Source organism: Orycteropus afer, unplaced genomic scaffold (genome assembly GCF_000298275.1).
Source record: "Orycteropus afer afer isolate SDZICR_OR568_19922 unplaced genomic scaffold, OryAfe1.0 scaffold00004, whole genome shotgun sequence".
Taxonomy (NCBI): domain Eukaryota; kingdom Metazoa; phylum Chordata; class Mammalia; order Tubulidentata; family Orycteropodidae; genus Orycteropus; species Orycteropus afer.
This window is the reverse complement of record NW_006921591.1, coordinates 28,302,228-28,322,836: the sequence shown is the minus strand read 5'-3', so window position 1 is coordinate 28,322,836 and position 20,609 is coordinate 28,302,228. Positions and strand designations below refer to the sequence as shown.

The 20,609-nt window shown below is 38.0% G+C and overlaps 1 protein-coding gene across 1 annotated transcript in view; it reads right to left on the bottom strand.

Moving 5' to 3' along the window:
- Positions 1-20,609, bottom strand: part of CNTNAP5 (contactin associated protein family member 5) — a 1,495,600-nt gene that overhangs the window by 270,462 nt on the left and 1,204,529 nt on the right. The window contains exons 15-16 of the mRNA XM_042780525.1: positions 12,103-12,230; positions 11,756-11,926 (exon numbers count right to left, since the gene is read on the bottom strand). Coding sequence (XP_042636459.1) covers positions 11,756-11,926; positions 12,103-12,230 — 299 coding nt within the window. The remainder of the gene's footprint in view (positions 1-11,755; positions 11,927-12,102; positions 12,231-20,609) is intronic.

Below are 20,609 nucleotides of genomic sequence, written 5' to 3'. Positions count from 1 at the left end.
AACAGAAAGTTGTTAGGCGGAACCAAACCCAAGCCACCAACATTTCAGTTAGCAGCTTCCTCCGGGTGCCAAGCCCTGATGAGACAGCCTGATAAGACAACCGAAGTGACAGAACCCGCCCAGACTGGAAAGTCCCATGCAGTGGCAAGCTTCCTCTTGTGAAGCCCCCTCATGCTAATTAAGTACAGACCCATACTAACAGCTAATTGGACCCCACTATTTCCTTAGTGTCCCCGCTTAGGTCCTCCACAAGACTATAAACCCTCCCCTCCCCAGCCAGGCGGTGCGACTTCCCGGGCCCCTCTCAGGGACCCGTGAACCTCGCCCGGGCCCTTCTCGGGGGCCCGTAAACCTCCCCCGGAAACTCAGAATAAAAAACTTCTCTTTAACCTCACTTTTGTGCGTCCTTTTCTCCTTACTGTGGCCTTACAAAAGTCATTCTCAGTATAAGGAGCCCCAGTAAGCAAAAATTCAAATAATTCTCTCAGATTGAACTGTTGTGCTTTCTGATGAGCGGGAATCATGACTTTAAGTCAGTGTCAGATTATCCAATAAGAAAGATAAGCAAGGGCTTATTTATGTGTGTTGATTAATCTGTAGTGAAAAATTGGAGGATCCCTGGTGGCTCAGCAGTTAATAGGCCTAACTATAAACTGAAAGTCAATGGTTCAAACCCACCAGCCACTCTGCAAGAAAGATGAGGCTGTCTGAGGCATATGTATCTACCTGAGGTAGACACACTCCTTGGAGAGAACAATCATTGGAGAAAGAAGGGCTGTTTATGCACAGTGGAAACAGCTCAGGGGGCAGGGGTGCATGGAAGGATGGACAGGGAAGAGGTGACTGCTGGGAGGAAGTGGGAGGGGAGCTGTTGCATTGTGGTGAACTGTGGTCAATGTCATGAGACAAAGGGTATGTGAACTACTGTATGGAAAGTGAATTTGCTCTATAAATTTTCACCAAATCACAATATAAATAAATAAATAAATAGATAGATAGATAAATGATGAGGCTGTCTGCTTCCATCAAAATTTACAGCCTTGGAAACCCAATGGGGGAGATCTACTCTGTCCTATAGGGTTATTATGAGCTAGAATCAACTCGTAGCAGTGGATTTGGGATATTGTTGGTTAATGAGCAATTTCACATTTTTTTCACCACATCAAAGATTCTGCTTCTAGGTATGACTGACAACTATCTTACTACCTACCCCACAGCACCTTTCTAAAGACTCAAAGCCTCTTTTCAAATTTACAATCCTCAGAAGGAAGACTGGGCAATCTACTTGCATAGATATACCCCCTCGGAAACCCAAGGAGGGGTCACTATGAGTCAGAACTGACTCAACAGCAGTGAGCTTGGTGTTTGGGGCAGAAACAGAATACCCAGTAATCAAGGTACACACGGGCTTACTGGTACTTACTTACTAATCTGTAGTGAACAATTGACATACTTTCAGATGTGATTAAAACCGTATGAAATTATTCACTACAGATCAGTAAGTAACCACAAGTGAGTCCATGATTTTCTTGCTTACAGGGTAATCTGCTTCTGCTTTAAGGAAAAGATAGAGGCCCTAGAACTGCATGTTGCACATTATGAACTCAATATGTGTTAGTTTCTGAGCATATTCTCTTAACTATACATGTCATCAATGCAGGTAAACTGGCTTTGGCATTAAAGGAAAGCAAATTGAAGGGAATAAGTTGGGTGGCATCAATTAAAGGATAAATGATGAATGAATATGGTCCCTAGAGCCATTCCTGTTGCTTATTCTGGCTACCAATGCCACCTTGCAGCCTTATACAGCTCAAAATCAAACAAGCACATGTGGAGATATGACAGGTCTCAAGTTTATTTCTCTTGACTGAACACAGGGTGAAGACTGGGAGAGATGATAAGGATTTTGCTAAAAGCTTTCCTTCCATGCTGGCTTTTTGGATGATAAGTTGCACTCAGAAAGCACATCCTTGTGGAGGGCTGGCTTACTGACTACTGCTACCCCCACCACCCCCACCCTCATGTTAGGTTACCTGTTTGTGTTTATATCTGCTATAAAATTTATTTCCTACTGCAAAATTATCTTTTTATTCACTGTCCCTCTTGATAAATACTGCTTCAATCCCTTAGTTCTTGTACACCCACACCTAGCACCATGCCTTATACACAGAGGCAGGGTAATTTGTAAGCACAGTGTGCACCAGATTACATTAAGTAAGGTATGCATGGGAGATGTCCTGAAATCCATGTGTAACTGTGCACTACAGATTGCAAGTGGGCACAATTAAGCCCATGCATATCCTTGCTTATTGGATAATCAATTAATTCTCGTTAGTATATAGGAATATCTAGCAATGCCAAAGGTTCATTCATTAGCCCATTAGTGTACAGTACCTACTAAATGCAACTTTGTAATTTTCGTTAGATATTTTTATTCGGATCTTTGGGAAATCTATTTAATTACTTATTCAAGTAAGTATTAAAGATCTACTATGTTTAAACTAAAGGAGCTCTGGTGACAAAGTGCCTAAAATATTTGACTGCTAACCAGAAGGTTGACGGTTCAAACCCACCAGCTGCTCCACAAAAAGGAAGATGGGGTGTGGTAGTTAAGGCTATATATCCACTTGGCTGGGCCTGATTTTGAGTGGCTGGGCAGCTGGATGAAGTTTTTTCCAATGATGACACTCATAATCAACTCCATGTTGGAAGCTACTGTGAGCAGCTGAGTAGCTGTCTTAGGGATGTGGTCTGCTTCCAGTATATAAGTTGATGCTTTGAGAAAGGTTTTCAGCTTTTTGGCATGCTTGGACCCTTCATATAGCTGAGTCTTCATTCAGTAGCCTGCCATGTTGCCTGCCGATCTGGGGACTGTTTCTGGACTTGAACTAGTGGCCTGTTATGTTGCTTAATTACCTTGGGACTGTGCCATTTTACTTGTCAATCTGGTACTTTGAACTCTGACTTCAAGCCTCCTAAGCTGTAGCAGAATAAATCCGTTTGTTAAAGCCATACATTTGTGGCATATTCTGTTTTATCAACACTAGATAAACAAAACATGGGACAATGTACTTCTGTGGAGATTTACAACCTTGGAAACCCAGTGAAGGTCACTGTGGGTCAGAATCAATGGCAGTGGGCATGTTTAAATGAGGAATGCTGGTGGTGAAAAATCCCATCTGCCTCAGAGACAGCAAGAATGGGTTGTTAATGAGGAACACAAGATCCCCACCCATGAAAAGCTGGTAGTTTGAACCCACCCAACAGCTCCACAGGACCTGGAGATCTGCTCCAATAATGAATAGGAAATAATAGGAAACTCTCTGGGATAATTTGACTCTGTCAAATGGGGTTACTATGAGTTGAAAAACACCTGACAACAACAATGTGTTCAAACTACTCTTTCTAGAACTAGGCAATAATCTGTGAAATGCAGTAGTAATTCTTAATATGTTAGTACTCACTACAAACTAGGCCCTTCTCTAAGTTTTTTTTTTTTTTTAATTAATCAATTCAAATTTTCCTCATATCCTTGAGACAAGTATTATTTTACAGATGAGGAAACTGAGGCACAGAGAGTTAAGCAAGTTATCCCAAACTAGATGGGGTGGTCTGGATTTGAATCCAGGTGATGTGATTACAAATCCTGAATTTTAAACACTTTTTCCTATGACATAGACTCCAATTTCAAAATGTATTAAGTCCTGTGTGGGCTGTCAAATCTAAAATATATAAAATGCTTGGCTGGAAACAATTGAATGAATAAAGTGTAAGCAAATGAATGATATATGCAACATAACTTAATGACCCTGTGGGTGGATGACTTGAATATGAGAAGCTTGCTGGAGTTGGTGGATATAACCCAGCTTCATTTTTCTCCTATGGAGAAGCTGGTGGGTTCTAATCATATTCTTTGGTTAGCAACCAAATACTTTAACCTACTGAGAAACCAGAGCTTCTTTAAAGAGGAGGGAAGGCAGGGTTTAATTAATCATGTTAAGATTAGCCAGGGGTTGATCTTCTATATTTCTGCCTCTTCTTCTCTTTATAAGAAGCTCTGGTGGTATAGTGGTTGAGGCATTTAGCTGATAACCAAAAGGTTAGTGGTTCGAATCCACTAACTGCTCCATGGGAGAAAAATGAGGCTCTGGTAGCATAGTGCCTAAGGCAATTGACTGATAACCAGAAGGCTGGTGATTTAAACCCACCATCCACTCCTTGGAAGGAAAGTTGGGCATCTACTTCTGTAGTGATACCACCTGGAAAACCCAAGGAGGGGTCACTATGAGTTGGGTCGATAGCACATAACAACAACAACAACACGCTTTTGTAAAGATTTACAACCTTAGAAACCCGGTGGGGATCACTGAGTCAGAATCAATCCAACAACAACCTACATTAAAAACATTTTTGGTACACCCAGAGGACAAAACACAATACTACAAACAAATTGGATGTTGACATACAATTAATATTTAATCCCCCTTGTTAAAAAAAAAATCTAACTCACTGCCATTGAGCGGATGCCAACTCAGAATGATCCCAATTGGGTTTCCAAGGCTGTAAATCCTTACAAAACTATGACATTTACCACTTGCTTAATGAATCAAAAGGACTTGGGCTTGAATTTATTAAATTTATATTGAGGTTATTACACTCATATTACAAAATGACACTCAACTGCATATATTTCAAATCTGGCCAAGTTAGGAATGAGGGACTCTATTTCACACTACAGCCACAGAGCTTTGTCCCATTAATAGTCTAAATTGTTGGAGAAAAAGGAGGCTAGACTACTAATTAAGGAGTTCTCTTTCCTTGTATGTATTGTGCTGCAAAAGAAACACTTAGCTACTCGATGATTTTCAAGAAACTTACAAAAACACCATAAACTTTCTCCCCCAGGGAGACATTTTGTCTCCTTTTCTGGAGCTCTCAAATTTCCAATTTTTATTGGTAAGACATTACTTATCTTTCAAGGGTATTTAATGTATTATCATAATTATTGTAATATGGACAAATGCTTCTGTCAAGCCATTCAAAAACAGCCATTTAGACACTGATGGAGGAACACGAAATGACAAGCAGGACTCTTCATGGTTAGGAGAATAACAAGGGAAAATTGGCGGGAGCAGTCTGCCAATTATAAGCAGGATGCTGCACTGAATGTAGAGAATCTAAAAGCAACAACGAAAATTAATAAAAGCAGGTCAGTTTTTTATTATCACCATGCACCGACAATTCTAAACAATATCAGTAATATGCACTCCTATAGCAAGAAAAAACAAAAACACAACTCCTTCGTTTAATCTTAACTACTAATTCATGTTGAGGTTAATGGTAAGCTTTAATAATGCATGTGCAAGCTTCAAATTAGCACATTCTAGTATCTTTTGAAATGAATATTGTATTCTATAGAGAAGTTAAAAAAGGGAACTCCAGATATACACTTGGTCCCTGAAAATGCAGACTCAAATATACATATTTGTTTTCAAGAACTCGAATATTGATTTTTTTTAATCTGTACAATTACTGTGCTATCATTTTTTAACTCAATTCTACTGTAAAATGAATGTATAGCATTACAGGGAGTAGAGACACAAATTGCACCTGAAGAGGGCTCAGAGATATCCAAACACTTGGGAATTTTTGTTTTTACAAAATAGAAAAATCTATCATGAATTTTCTGGTGAAATATCTTTGAAAATCTTTAAATTTCAGAGATGTCATAGATTGAATTTGATCCACCCCAAAGCAAGTGTCACCTTGGCTAAGTTATGACTCTCACTGTTTTGTGCTTGTTCTCTGTTTTGTGATGTGTTGTAAATCCTAACCTCTTTATGTGAGTGAGTCAGGATTAGTGTAGGGTGTCTTGTTTCACAGCCTTACAACAGAGTTTGGCTCAAATCACTCCCTTCTAACCCTTACTCAAATACTATCCTTACTTTTGTCACATCCTTATTTAAGTCATATCCTTACTCAGGTCACACACTTGCTTGAGTTACCTCTTTTATAAGATAAAAAAAAAAGAGAGAGAAACAAGCAGAGTGAGAAAGGACCTCACTTCTACCATGAAAAGGAGCTCTGGTGGCACAGTGCCTAAGGCATTTGACTGCTAGCCAGAGGTTGGCAGTTGAAACCCACCAGCCACTCCATGGAAGGAAGACTGGGCAATCTACTTCTGTAAAGATTTACCACCTCAGAAACCCAAAGGGGGTGACTATTAATTGGAATTAACTCAATGGCAGTAAGTTTGGTTTTTTTTTGTTTGTTTGTTTTACTACTATGAAAGAGAATCAGGGAACATAGTACAAATTTTGAACCTGAAATCCTTGCATTGAGAACTTTCTAGAGGGATGGGAAGATTGATGCCAAGAGGCATGGGGATCTGCAAGGAATGATAAGCTCACAGATGTTAAAAGGAGTCAAGGACCTTTCCTTAGGACCAACATCTTGAATTCAGACTCCTAGCCTCCTAAACTGGATAAAATAAATTTCTCTTTGTTAAAGACATCCACTTAAGGTATTTTTGTTATGGTAGCAATAGATAATTAAGATAAGAGATAATTGAAAGTTCGCAGAATTGATCCTGATTGAAAAAAAAAAAAAAAGGCCCGTATTACAATTTTGGGAATTAATTGTGAAACTGAGTTTTTATGAATCTCTACCAAACTTATCCTTATATTTCAAACCTTTCCTATTTGTATATCTGTTATATCATGTGAAAAACTTCACATGAGTTTAAAATTAATAAAAGCAATTTGATCGATATAAAAGAAGATAGACAAATTACACTACTCTCTTTTGAACATGAATATGTGAAGAAAACTGAAATTTATATGTAGTTAATAAATTTTCCAAAGTTAAGTCTCAAGAACAGAAAATTTTATGTTATTATATTATTATTACTGAAACAGAATAATATGTATCTTTATGTTTTACTTTTTTAATAAACAAATACATTAATAATTAAAAAGCATTTATCCATTAAATTGTTTTTACTTTATCGAACTAAGGAGTTCTGGTGGCATAGTGCCTAAGGCATTTGACTTCTAACCAGAAGGCTGGTGGTTAAATCCAGCAGCCACTCCTTAGAAGAAAGATTAGGCAATCTACTTCCTTAGTGATACTGCCTTGGAATCCCAAGGAGGGGTCGAGTAGGATCCGAATTTACAGCAGTGCTTTTTTTTCCCAAAAACTCTCTCTCTCTCTCTCTCTCTCTCTCTCTCTCTCTCTCTATATATATATATATATATTCACATAAATATATCTTTTACAGATATAAGATATATATTTTATTGATCTAAAATACATATACAAAGTTCAATAATAAGAGAATTTTACTATCTGCTTTTCTGTTTTTTTTTTTTTTTTTTTTCACTTCATGATTATCACTGAATATAATTTGTATATAGAGGAAGTGATGATGAAAGATGACTCACTCTGGGCATCAAATTCCCTAGGTAGGTCCTTGTCATTGTTCATTGTGGAGAGATTAAGAAACCATGGGAATTCTGACTGAGTAGTCACATACCACCAAAGCCAAAGATGAGGATACTGAAGATTTCTACCAACTTCTATAGTCTGAAATTGATCAAACATGCAATCAAGATGTGTTGGAATAGAAAAGTTGGAGACAAAGAAGAGTTACTGGTAGTTGGAAAATATGGCCTTGGTGATAGGAATAATGCTGGAGGTCACATGACAGAATTTTGCAAGAGTAATGACTTATTCACTGCAAATACCTTTTACTAACAACATAAGTAACAACTATACATTTGGAGTTCACTAGATGGAACATAGAGGAATCATATTGACTACATCTGTGGCAAGAGGCAATGGAGAAACTCGATATCTTCAGCTAAAATAAGGCCAGGAAATAATTGTGGAACAGCCCATCAACTGCTCATGTGCAAGTTCAAGCTGAAGTTGAAGACAATTAAAACAAGTCCACAAGAGCCAACATATGACCTTGATAATGTCCCTTCTGAATTTAAAGACCACTTAAAGAATAGATTTGATGCATTTGAACACCAGTGACTGTAAACCAGAGGAATTGTGGGATGACATAAAGAACATCATCCATGAAGACAGTAAGAGGTCATTAAGAAAACAAGAAAGGAAGAAAAGACCAAAATGGATGTCAGAGGAGACTCTGAAACCTGCCCTTGAGTGGAGAGCAGGTAAAGCAAATGGAAGAAATGACAAGATAAAAAAGCTGAACAGAAGATTTCAAAGAGCAGCTCAAGCAGACAAAGCCAATTACTATAATGAAATGTGCAATGACCTGGGGTTAGAAAATCAAAAGGGAAGAACACCCTCAGCATTTCTCAAGCTGAAAGAACTGAGGAAAAAATTTAAGCCTTGAGTTGCAATACTGAAAGATTCTATGAGAAAAATATTGAATGATGCAGGAAGCATCAAAATAAGATAGAAGGAATACACAATATACTCTATACCAAAAAGAATTGGTTGATGTTCATCCATTTCAGGAGGTAGTATATGATCAAGAACCAATGGTATTGAAGGAAGAAGTCGAAGCTGCGCTAAAGGAATTGGCAAAGAACAAGGCTCCAGAAATTGATGGAATACCCACTGAGATGTTTCAAGAAACGGATGCCCCACTGGAGGCACTCGTTTGGTTATGCCAAGAGATTTGGAAGACGGCTACCTGCCCAACTGATCGAGAGCTCCCAGAGGTGCAGCCTGGATTCAGAAGAGGATGTGATTGCTATATCATTGATATAGTATTGCTGATGTCAGATGGATCTTAGCTGAAAACAAAGAATATGAGAAAGATGTTTACCTATGTTTCATTGACTATGCAAAAGCATTCAATTGTGTGTATCATAACAAATTGTCCATAACACTGAGAACAATGGGAATTCCAGAACATGTGATTGTACTCATGAGGAATCTGTACATAGATCAGGAGGTTGTCATTCGAACAGAACAAGGGGATACTGCATGGTTTAAAATCAAGAAGGGAGTGTGTCAAGGTTGTATCCTTTCATCATACTTATTCAACTTGTATGCTGAGAAAATAATCCAAGAAGCTGGATTATATGAAGAAGAACATGGCATCAGTATTGGAGAAAGACTCACTAACAATCTGCCATACTCAGATGACACAACTTTGCTTGCTGAAATTGAGGATCACTTGAAGAACTTGCTGATGAAGATTAAAGACTACAGTCTGCGGTATGGTTTCCAAAACCAAAAACTAAATTCACTGTCGTTGAGTCGGGTCCAACTCATAGGGTCCCCTCCTTGGGTTTCCGAGGCAGTATCACTACAAAAATAGATTGCCCAGCCTTCTTTCTAAGGAGTGGCTGGTGGGTTTGAACCACCAGCCTCCTGGTTAGGAGTCAAATGCCTTAGGCATTATGCTACCAGAGCTCCTCTGCACCTCAATATAAAGAAAACAAAAATCCTTACATCTGTTCCAATAAACAGCTTCATGGTGTATAGAGAAAAGATTGAAATTGTCAAGGATTTCATATTACTTGGCTCTACAATGAACACCAATGGAAGGAGCAGTCAAGACATCAGACAACATATTGCATTGTGCAAATCTGCTGGAGAGGACTTCTCTCAAGTAATGAAGAGAAAATGTGTCTCCTTGAAGACTAAGGTGTGCCTAACCCAAGCCATGGCATTTTCAATAGCCTCTTTTGAATGTGAGAGATGGACAATGAATAAGGAAAACTGAAGAGGAGTTGATGCTTTTGAGTTGTGGTGTTGGAGAAGAATGCTAAGAGTACCATGGTCTGCTAAAAGGACTAACATATCTGTACTGGAGGAAGTGCAGCTAGAATACTCCTTGGAAGCGAGAGTGGCTAGACTTTGTCTCATCTACTTTGGTCATGTTGTCAGAAGGAACCATTCTCTGGAGAAGGATATCTTCCTTGGCAGTGGAGGGTCAATGAAGAAAGGGAAATCCCTCAATGAGATGGAGAGACAGAGTGGCTGCAACGATGGGCTCAGGTATAGCAACGATGATGAGTCTGGCACAAGACTGGGCAGTGTTTCATTCTGCTGTACATTGTATCACTCTGAGTTGGAGATGACTTGACGGCACCTAACAACAACTACAAACAGTCACATACTCCTAGTGGTGGGAAATAAGTGAGGAAGTAACTTTTAGATCAAATGTATTAAAAAAAAGTAGGCATCGAAAAAGAATAGAACACATAGTGATAATCCTTTCAGCTTTACATGCAAATTTTAATGACAAAAACCCAATGGCAGAAACTTAAAGTTATATGTGTGAATGGGAATCTTAAAAGAAACTGAGGTATTGGCATATCTGAATTGGGTGACTTCACAGCTAAATTAAAAACTCAATTTTGAAAACTAAGATTTAAATTGATGATTTTCTTAAAAAAAAAATCTATTCAGTCTTTTTTTGTCAAAGTTTTAGCTCTAGAAAAACAAAGAAGGTAAAAGTCAGGATTTCCAACCTGGATAACAAATTACTTGGGGCCTGTTAAGAATATTTCTTCATCTAGCCCCAGAGAAAGTGCCTTGGTCAGCAGAAGGGTGGGAAATAGAACTAATAATGTTAAATAAAGTAAATGACATTGTAGCTAAAATAGATAATATATCAAATCTTAGTTCACATCTTGACCCTCAAATTTTCACTAACTGGAATTTTTTACTCACTCACTGCCATCCAGTTGATTCTGTCTCATAGCAACCCCATTGGATTTCCAAAGTTGTAAATTTCCCCTTTCTTACACAGCAGTTGTTGGGTTTAAACCAGGAACATTTGGGTTAGTAGCCAAATGCCTTAATTACTACACTACCAGAGCTCCTTGAATTTTCCACTGCTGTTGTCATGTGCCACCAAGTCGGCCCCGACACACAGCGACCCCTCTTTGGGTTTCCAAGGCAGTATCACTACAGAAGTAGATTGCCCAATCATCCTTCCTAGGAGTGGCTAGTGGGTTTGAACCACCAGACTTCTGCTTAGCAGTCAAGTGCCTTAGGCACTACACTACCAGAGCTCCTGAATTTTCCACTAGCCCTTTGTAAATTTATAACTAAAGTAGAGAGAAAGTTTGTTAAGGAAACATACTACAGAAGTAACAGAAAATTAGCCCATAGGAGAACATTTTCTTAAATAATTTTCAGGATATAATAACCTTAGAATGTAACAAATAAGATTATTGATGTTAAAGAATATTTAAATTTATAGTTTAACAAATACTTTGTAACTCTTGTCCTGTTTCCTTCCCCTCCACTCCCCTGCATATCTGTAAGCACTAATCATCATTTACTACATCTTTATAAAATCTTTGTTTACTACGTCTTTTTAAAATCTTACTATACTCCCTGCAATTTGAGAACATACAAAATCTTGCATGCACGTCTGTAAATGCTTCCTCATTTTTGAAAGTTATTTTATTATTTCAATGAAATTTTAGTTTTAATTTTTAGCAGAATGTCAGCATTTTTACTAACACAAATGTTAGGAATATCCATGGGTCAGATAATGGGCTTGATAATAAATCTCCATGGGAATTTCTGGAACACCTTATTTGATGAGGAAATGACTGACTTGATACTGATAGGTGATAATAAAGCACAATGCATGAAAAAAGAACTAAAAAAATTATCACTTCTACTTTCATAGATGTTCCATGAAATTAAACTTATGTTCAAAATAGCCACTATTTCTTTGCTGTCAAAGATGAGACTAAAATATGTTCTCTTTACTAGTTATATTAAATTCATAAATGAAAGCACTTACAGCTTATTTCAAGTCGGATGAAGTCTTTAATGCCAAGATTTTCTAGGAAAACTCCAGATAATGCCGTGGTTTTAAAAAAGAAGGAAATGTCAGCACTGAATTCCGCATGGAAGGTTGGAAAGTGGAGGTAAGAGGCTTCTGTGTAAAATGAGACTGCATTCCAGAAGTGTCCTGCAAATGAGAAAATCCTTAAGCATGGTTCATTCTTTTGGAATGGGATATAAGAGAGCTTTGGGCATGTGAATAATTTCAAGACTAGGTCACACTGCAGGGAAAAGGATAAGGGAGCAAAAACATTGTGTGCTTATGTAATACAGAGAGAAAGCTTCTTTCAGTTTAGTACTCACGGTCGCCATAGCAACGCAAAGGCCCAATTCTCCAAGCAGCTTCTGAATTTGATCTGTTGGTGTCAGTGATAACTATCTGAGTGACAGGCAAGTGGTCTTTGAAGGAAAGAAAGCCAGTATCATTTGTCCTGCAAAACATAAATTTAAGGGGAAAAGTAAAGGACAGAATGGGGATAATGTGAGGACTCATTTGCCAAGACTCCACTTTTAAAAAGTTATTTGAATGGTCATAGCAGGACAAAAACTGAGGGATGGGGAGGGCTAACAGAAGGCCTTTCATCTCATAAAGATGTGTGAAAGGCTGATGCCAACTATAAACCTGATGGCCATCTTCTAAAAACAAGTGGATTTTACATCTTCCTTAAATGTGTTTCTAGGAACACAGATAGTTTACAGAGATTACTGCTGCTTATTGTATCTAAGAGCACCCCACTGTTCAATGTAGCACTACTTGAAATTAAACCTTCCCTCTCTTTTCCATGAAGAAATTGTCTATCTCAGTTACTATCCTGAAATAAGTATAGCAAATCCCACTGGAAATCACTCTATGAACATGTTTCAGGCGCCTGTCAAGAGATTTTAATCAGATCTGGATGTTCCTCAGCACCTTTTCACTTTAGGCAGAAACATATCTTTATAGTTACTGGTTTTGCTACTTTTCTTTCTGTTCTGTGTTTTAAAGACCCAGTCTAGTTAATGATTCTGGCTTTTTGTTGTTGTTTTTGTTAGCTACGCAGTTAGAAAAGTCACTAGTAATTTAATCTTTTGACAGAAAAGTTAAACAAGAGTATGATTAAACTCTTGTCTTTCTATCTTTTTCACTTGTGGTTTTGGAATCTTGTTAAGAACCATACCCTTTTGATTAAGACAAAATTTGAATGTAAGAAACCAGCATTGAATGAGTAACCACTTTAGCCAGAAATACATTGTTGTTGTTGTTGTTGTTGTTATGTGCCGTCAAGTCAGACCTGACTCATAGCAACCCATATATTAGAAGATATATATTTCCCCACATACACAACAATCCATGCATGGCACATGCATCAGGTATCATTATTAGCTCCATTTCCAAATGAGAAAAATGAAGCTCAGATATTATATAACTATTACAGTATATTATATAATTATATAATATTATATTGTATAACTTGCCTAAACTCATACAGCAGAGGACACACAAACAAAGTCACATTCTTGGCATCCCCAGTACCTATCCAATTCTAGATTTGTTGTTGTTGTTGTTATGTGCCATAGAGTCAGACCCGACTCATAGTGACCCCTCCTTGGTTATCTGAGGCGGTATCACTAAGGAAGTAGATTGCCCCATCTTCCTTCTGAGGAGTGGCTGGTGGGTTTGAACCACCAGCCTTCTGGTTAGCATTCAAGTGCCTTAGGCACTACGCTACCAGAGATGAAAAAATATGTTGAACAGAGATGAACTGAATCAATGAGAGGCAGCCTGAGAACTGTATAAAAGTGGACTGGACTCCCCAGACTGTCCCTTTAGGGACAAGATGGATCATCTGTACTATCCAGAGGAATAAGGAATCACAACGTTATGCATCAGTATTCAGGTTATAGCACACTCTGATAAAACAACTTGATAACAAGAACATAAAAGAGCATATAAGTATTGGTTCTCTCTTAGCAACAAATAAGTTAATGAAACAACCAAGAGATACTCAAAATTTGTGATATATTAGAATGTCATATTCATCTCTGGGCATATAGAAAATAAAATAATACAGCCATATCTGGGAGATATTGTGGATTCAGTTCAAGACCACCGCAATAAAGCAAATATCACAATGAAAAAAGACACATGTTTTTTGGCTTCTCAGTGCATATAAAAGTTATCTTTACACTATACTGTAGTCAATTAAATGTGCAGTAGCATTATGAGAAAGTTTGAAATAAACATTGAAAATTACCAAAATGTGGCATAGTGACACAAAGCGAGTACATGCTGTTGGAAAAATGGTGCCAATAAACTTATTTTATTCAGTGCAAAGTTGCCACAAACCTTCAATTTGTAAAAAACACAACATCTGAAAAGCACAACAAAGAGAAGCACAATAAAATGAGATATGCCTTTATCCAAAATTATTAATGGAGCAGCATGACAAGGTCACAAACAGTGTGATAAAGTGCTCAAAGGACACAGCTTTAGAATCACACAGATTGTTCTGGAATCCCTTGTCCACAATTCATAGTTGTGTTAGTCTGTGTAAACAATTTTCTTTTTGATGTCCTCCACATGCTCAATTTTATAACTGAGAAAACTGCCATCTATATCATAGGGTTACTGAGAGGACTAAATGATATTATATAGGAAATCACTTAGTATCATACCTAATCTATGGCAAATGCTCAAATGTGGTAGTGGTGACTCTTATTTTGGTTTTCATATATGTCCCAAATAAGTTGATAATTTATATGCATCCAGCATATTCTCTAATTGGAGATCTTACACTACCACAGCACAATGTGGAAAATTAAATTTTAACATTTGGAATCCAATTCATGATATTTGAGGGAAAAGCACATGCAAACATATGCATCATGTGTATAAACGATTCAAATATTCACCTGCATACATACTCCTACTGGGCAACTGGCCAAAATGTAATTAATCATCCAAGATCTATCATTTGAGTGTCTGTATTTAAAGTCTATCCAAAGAATCTGAGACAGGGCCTTCTTTTTTTTTTTTTTTTTTAAAGCATGTTTTGAGTGTTAGACATAAAGAATCTAACAGAATAAAATATGAATCTTCACATTTCAATATCTTTTCAAAAACAAAATTTTAATGCAAATATGAGAAGCAGAACTGGAATGAAGGCCAAACTCTGATTCTGTCCTGAAGAAACTATTTTCCTATTGGAATTTATTGCTCTCCATTTTCATTGTCAGGGTGAAATTGGTAGATTTTGAAGCCTGTCCATTAATGCTGAGTGCTGCCTCCCTTACAAACTAGGGCATCATGTCTACATCAATTTGATATTCTTGTGGTAAAGTGTTAAGATACAAAAATAGGATTCTAAGAATAAAAATCTCTTCTAAATAGCAGAGAAAATCTTCATATTCAATTTGATGATACAAGGCAGATTACCAAGAATACTTTTTTTTTAATGTAAAAACTTAAAAAAGAAAAGAAAAAGATAAACCTCCTTCAGAGTTGTTTAATGTAACAGATAAAAACTCAAATGCCTACAGGCTAGGCAGATAATAAAAATGAATGAAGCCTTGATAAATGATACCTGGTACACAGCTTCAGTGTCAGGGAAGAAAAACAGAAAGTTGTGGAGAGCACTAGTTCTGTTTAAAAAAGGTCGTGGTATCCATTAGCAATAGGTAATTATGCCATTTGTGAACATAGAACTTATAGGTCAGAAGGGAATATGAACATAAAATTCAGCTTTTGAATGTTGGTAATACATTCTAAATTCTATAAAAAAAATACAGGGGGGTCAACATTATGCAAATCAATGAAACCTATCTAAGAGCTGTGTTCAGCTACAGCCATCTCTTTGCTTGTATATTCAGGGGAGCATGCATACTTGTTCATGCTCTTAGGATCACATTGGGAATAAGATTGGATTTAATCCAATTTGTGGTGTCAGGTATGATCCAAATATTTTAAAACAATAATGACTACAGCATTTGGGGTTGTAGATTTTAACCATTAGAAATGATGCAATTCAAGGTGGTTCCTAGTGATAGGGATAGAGTTCATGGTTATATATTTAAGTTTTTGCACACTATCTTGCTTTTCTTTCTCTTTTGTTTGAATCTGCCTTTCTAAGGTCAAACTTTTCAAGAACTTTGACTTCCTTTGGAATAAATGTATAAGACCCTACAAGTACAGTGAAGTGGCATTTTGTTGTGGGAAAACATTGCCACTGCAGTCAGTCCAACATGGTCTGGATACCTGTGCCTTCATAGCATAGCTGTAATGTCTGTGAGGTTACTCTTGTCCTCCCTTTCCTCATCCTTTAAATAGGGGATGTTGTTGTTGTTGTTGTTGTTATGTGCCGTTGAGTCAGCCCTGACTCATAGCAACCCCTCCTTGGGTTTCCGAGGCAGTATCACTACAGAAGTAGGATTGCCCAACCTTCCTTCCGAGGAGTAGCTGGTGGGTTTGAACCGCCAGCCTTCTGGTGAGCAGGCAAGTGTCTTAGCCACTATGCTACCAGAGCTAATCATACTAATTTGATATGGCTATATAGATCAAAGTAGATAATGTATATAAAACAGCTAAGACACTGATTAGCACATAGTAAGGGCTCAATAAATGTTGTTGTTGTAAGGTGCCGTTGAGTTGTCTCCGAATCATAGTGATCCCATGCACAGCCCAACGAAACACTGCAGGATCCCGCGCCAGCTTCACGATCCCTGCTATACTTGAGCACATCATAGCAGCTACCGTGTCAATCCATCTTGTTGAAGGCCTCCCCCTCTTTCGTCGACCCTCCACCTTACTAAGCATGACATCCTTCTCCAGGGAATGGTCCCTTTTGACAACATGACCAAAATATGTGAGACAAAGTCTGGCCATTCTCGCTTCCAAGGAGCATTTCAGGTGCACTTCCTCCAGGATGGATCTGTTAGTTCTTTGAGTAGTTCATGGTATTTCAGCATTCTTTGCCAACACCACAACTCAAAAGCATCAACTCTTTTTCAGTCTTCCTTATTCATTGTCCAGCTCTCACATGCATACAAGGCAATTGGAAATATCATGGCTTGTGTCAGGCACACCTTAGTCCCCAAGGAGACATCCTTGTTCCTTAGCACTTGAAACAATCCTTTGCGGTTGACCTTCCCAATGCTACACGTCGTCTAATGTCCTGACTGCTGCTTCCATTTGCATCAATTGTAGAACCAAGCAATGTGAATTCTTTGACAACATCAATCTTCTCTCCATTTATTGTGATGCTGCTCATTGGTCCCATTGTGAGGATTTTTGTTTTCTTTATATTGAGACACAATCCATACTGCAGACTGTATTCTTCAAACTTCATCAGAAAGTGCCTCATTCATCCTCACTTTCAGCAAGCAAAGTTGTATCATCTGTGTATGCTAAATTTTACTGGGAGTTTACACAACTATTTATTGAGTCCGAGTCAACAACCTGGGATATGCAGACTCAATAAATAGTTGTTGAAATTCCCAGTAAAATTTGAAATAAACATGTGAAATACAAAGAATATTTGCTAGGAAAAAGGAAATGGAACCCCTAGATGTGCAGTCAACAAGAAAAATTAATGTCCTAAAGAAAACACATGTAAATTAAGAACATGACCCAGATATTTTCTAATTGCAAGCAAGTGGGACAGAATTTGCCAATGTGGTATGTTTCTAGTTTAACTAATTTTAATCTTGAAATTTCATCAAATTCAAAAGAGTTTATATTGAATCACATATGAACACTCCAACATTCACATTTCAGTGCCCTACACTGAGCAGGCTCTATCTGGAGTCTTGTTCTCAGTTCTTAGTAATTAAAAAAAAAAAAAAAAAGCTGGGGGGGGTGAATAAAAATAATTTTGGTATGTATTATAAAACATAGGCCAGAAACTATATGTATTTTTATATGATATCACCCAATGTCACTTTACTATAAGAAATTAAGGAATCCTCCCTAACTCATTTTATGAAGGAACCATAACCTTGATAACAAAATCAGGCAAAGGCCTCACTCAAAAGGAAAATTACAGACCAATATCCCTCATGAATATAGATGCAAAATTCTTCAACAAAATCCTAGCCAATGACTCCAACAACATATCAAGAAAATCATTCATCATGACCAAGTGGGGTTCATAGTGGGTATGCAAGGATGGTTCATCATTAGAAAAATAATCAACATCATCTACCACATAAATAAAACAAAGGCGAAGAAACACATGACCATATCAATTGATGCAGAAAATGCATTTGATAAAATCCAACATCCATTCCTGATAAAAACTCTCATCAAAATAGGAATAGAAGAGATATTCCTGATCATAATAAAGCACATCTATACAAAACCAATAGCCAATATTATTCTCTCAATGGAGAAAGATTGAAACCATTCCCCTTGTGAAGAGAAACCAGATAAGGATGCCCTCTATCACCACTTCTATTCAAGGTTGTATTGAAAGTTCTAGCCAGGACCATAAGGCAAGAAACGGAAATCAAAGGCACCCAAATTGGTAAGGAAGAAGTCAAACTATCCCTATTTGCTGATGATATGATCCTATATGTTGAGAACCCAAGAGACTCAGTCAAAAATCTACTGAAACTAATTGAGAGATTTAGCATCATGGCAGGATACAACATCAATATCCAAAAATCAGTTGGATTCCTCTACACGAGCAAAGAGATCGCTGAAAAAGAAATAAGGAAATCAATACCATTTACAATAGCTACCAAAAAAAATAGGGAATAAATCTTACCAGGGATACAAAAGACCTGAACAAAGAAAATGATAAAAAAAAAAAACTATTTCAAGAAACCATGAGAGATCTACAAAAATGGAAGAACATCCCTTGCATGTGGATAGAAAGATTGAACATTGTGAAAATGTCAGTTCTACCCAAAGCAATCTATACATTCAATGCAATCCCAATCCAGATCTCATCAACATTTTTTAAGGATACAGAAAAACCAATCACTGGTAGCATAGTGCCCAAGGCTCTTGATTGCTAAATAGAAGGCTGGCAATTCAAACCCACCAGCCACTCCTCAGAAGGAAGGTTGGGCAATCTACTTCCATAGTGATACTGCCTCAGAAATCCAAGGAAGGGTCGCTATGAGTCGGGTCTGACTCGACGGCAAACAACAACAACATGCTAAAGAAGTGAAAGCCATGACAAGAACAAACACATGTACACCCATGTTCATTGCAGCACTATTTACAATAGCCAAAAGATGGAAACAACCTAGGTGCCCATCAGCTGAGGAATGGATAAGCAAACTGTGGTACATACACACAATGGAATACTATGCAACCCTAAAGAATAACATAGGATCTGCAAAACACCACATAACATGCATGAACTTGAAGGACATTATGCTGAGTGAAATAAGTCAATCACAGAAGGACAAATATTGTATTAGTCTGTTATTGTAAAAGTCAAGGAAAGCTTTATCTATGGAAGGAAATTTTCTTTGTTGGTTACCAGGGGTGGGAAGGGAGGAGAGGGAACATTGTTAGATAGGTAAAGATAAGTATTGATTCGGGTGAAGAGAAGGGCAATATACCAAATGTGAGTGATCAACATGGTGGCACTGAGGAAGAGGACGACACAGAGAGGTACATGGGAGATAGAGACAACAAAGATGAACCCTTTTGCACACACAGTTCTGCGTTGTCAGTGAAGCCAAACACAGGTATACTGGTGGATAGATGGGTGGACTGGCTGAACTATTAGGTATATCTACGAAGTGGGGATTGTACCCAAGACCTTGTATAGGGTTGGCACACAATGGTCCTATAAGTGTATTTGTATGATCTGTAAGAATTTCCAAGTGCATAGTAGAGCTGACATGGGACAAGCTTGTAGTAACTTGTTGGTCACAGCCAGCTACCCAGAGTCACTAAGTAGTTGAACTGGTGGGCTTGAGTCCATAGTCACAGGGGACATCAAGCTCAATTGGCATAACATACTATACAAAACATTGTTCCACCTCCTACTTTGGCAAGTAGCGATGGATCTTAAAAGCTTGCAAGCAGCCATCTAGATGCAACAATGGGTCTCCCCTCATCCAGAGCAAAGAAGAATGAAGAAAACCAAAGATTCATGGAAGCAATTAGTCCAAGCAACTGGTACACCATGTGATCTGCAGTCTATAAGACTATGAGACCAGAAGAAGTAGATGGTACCCAGCTACCACTGTCAACTACTTAGAGGGCAATTTATGTAGGAGATCCTGGATAGAGAGGGAGAACAGCATGGAACAAAACTCAGAATCATTTGTGGGGAGAGGGACCAGTTTTGCTGGTCTGATGGAACCTCATGGAACCCCTGAGACTATGGCGCCTACGTGCCCTTCAGGTCTGGAATTGGACCCACATCTGTGACTTCCAGCCAAACAAAAGATAGGCTTTTGAGTTGAACATTTACCTGAGGTAGATGGAGAGATCAATCATGGGAGAAAGAAGGGCTGTTTATGCACAGAGAGACAGCTCAGGGGACAGGAATGCATGGAGGGACGGACACAGGAAAGAGGTAACTATAGTGAGGAAGTGGGAGGGAGCTGTTTCATTGAAGTAAATTTTAGTCAATGTCATGAGACAAAGTGTATGTGAACTGTTGAATAGAAAGTGAATTTGCTCTGTAAATTTTCACCCAAATCACAATTAAAAAAAAAGAAAGAAAGAAATGAAAATGGCTCTCAAGTGGTTGTGGGTAGAATTGATTTTTAAAAATCCTACCACAGGGAGGCGGGGCAAGATGGCGGACTAGGCAGAAGGATTGCACAGACCCTCTTCAACAAAGAAAAGGGAAACCAATTAACAC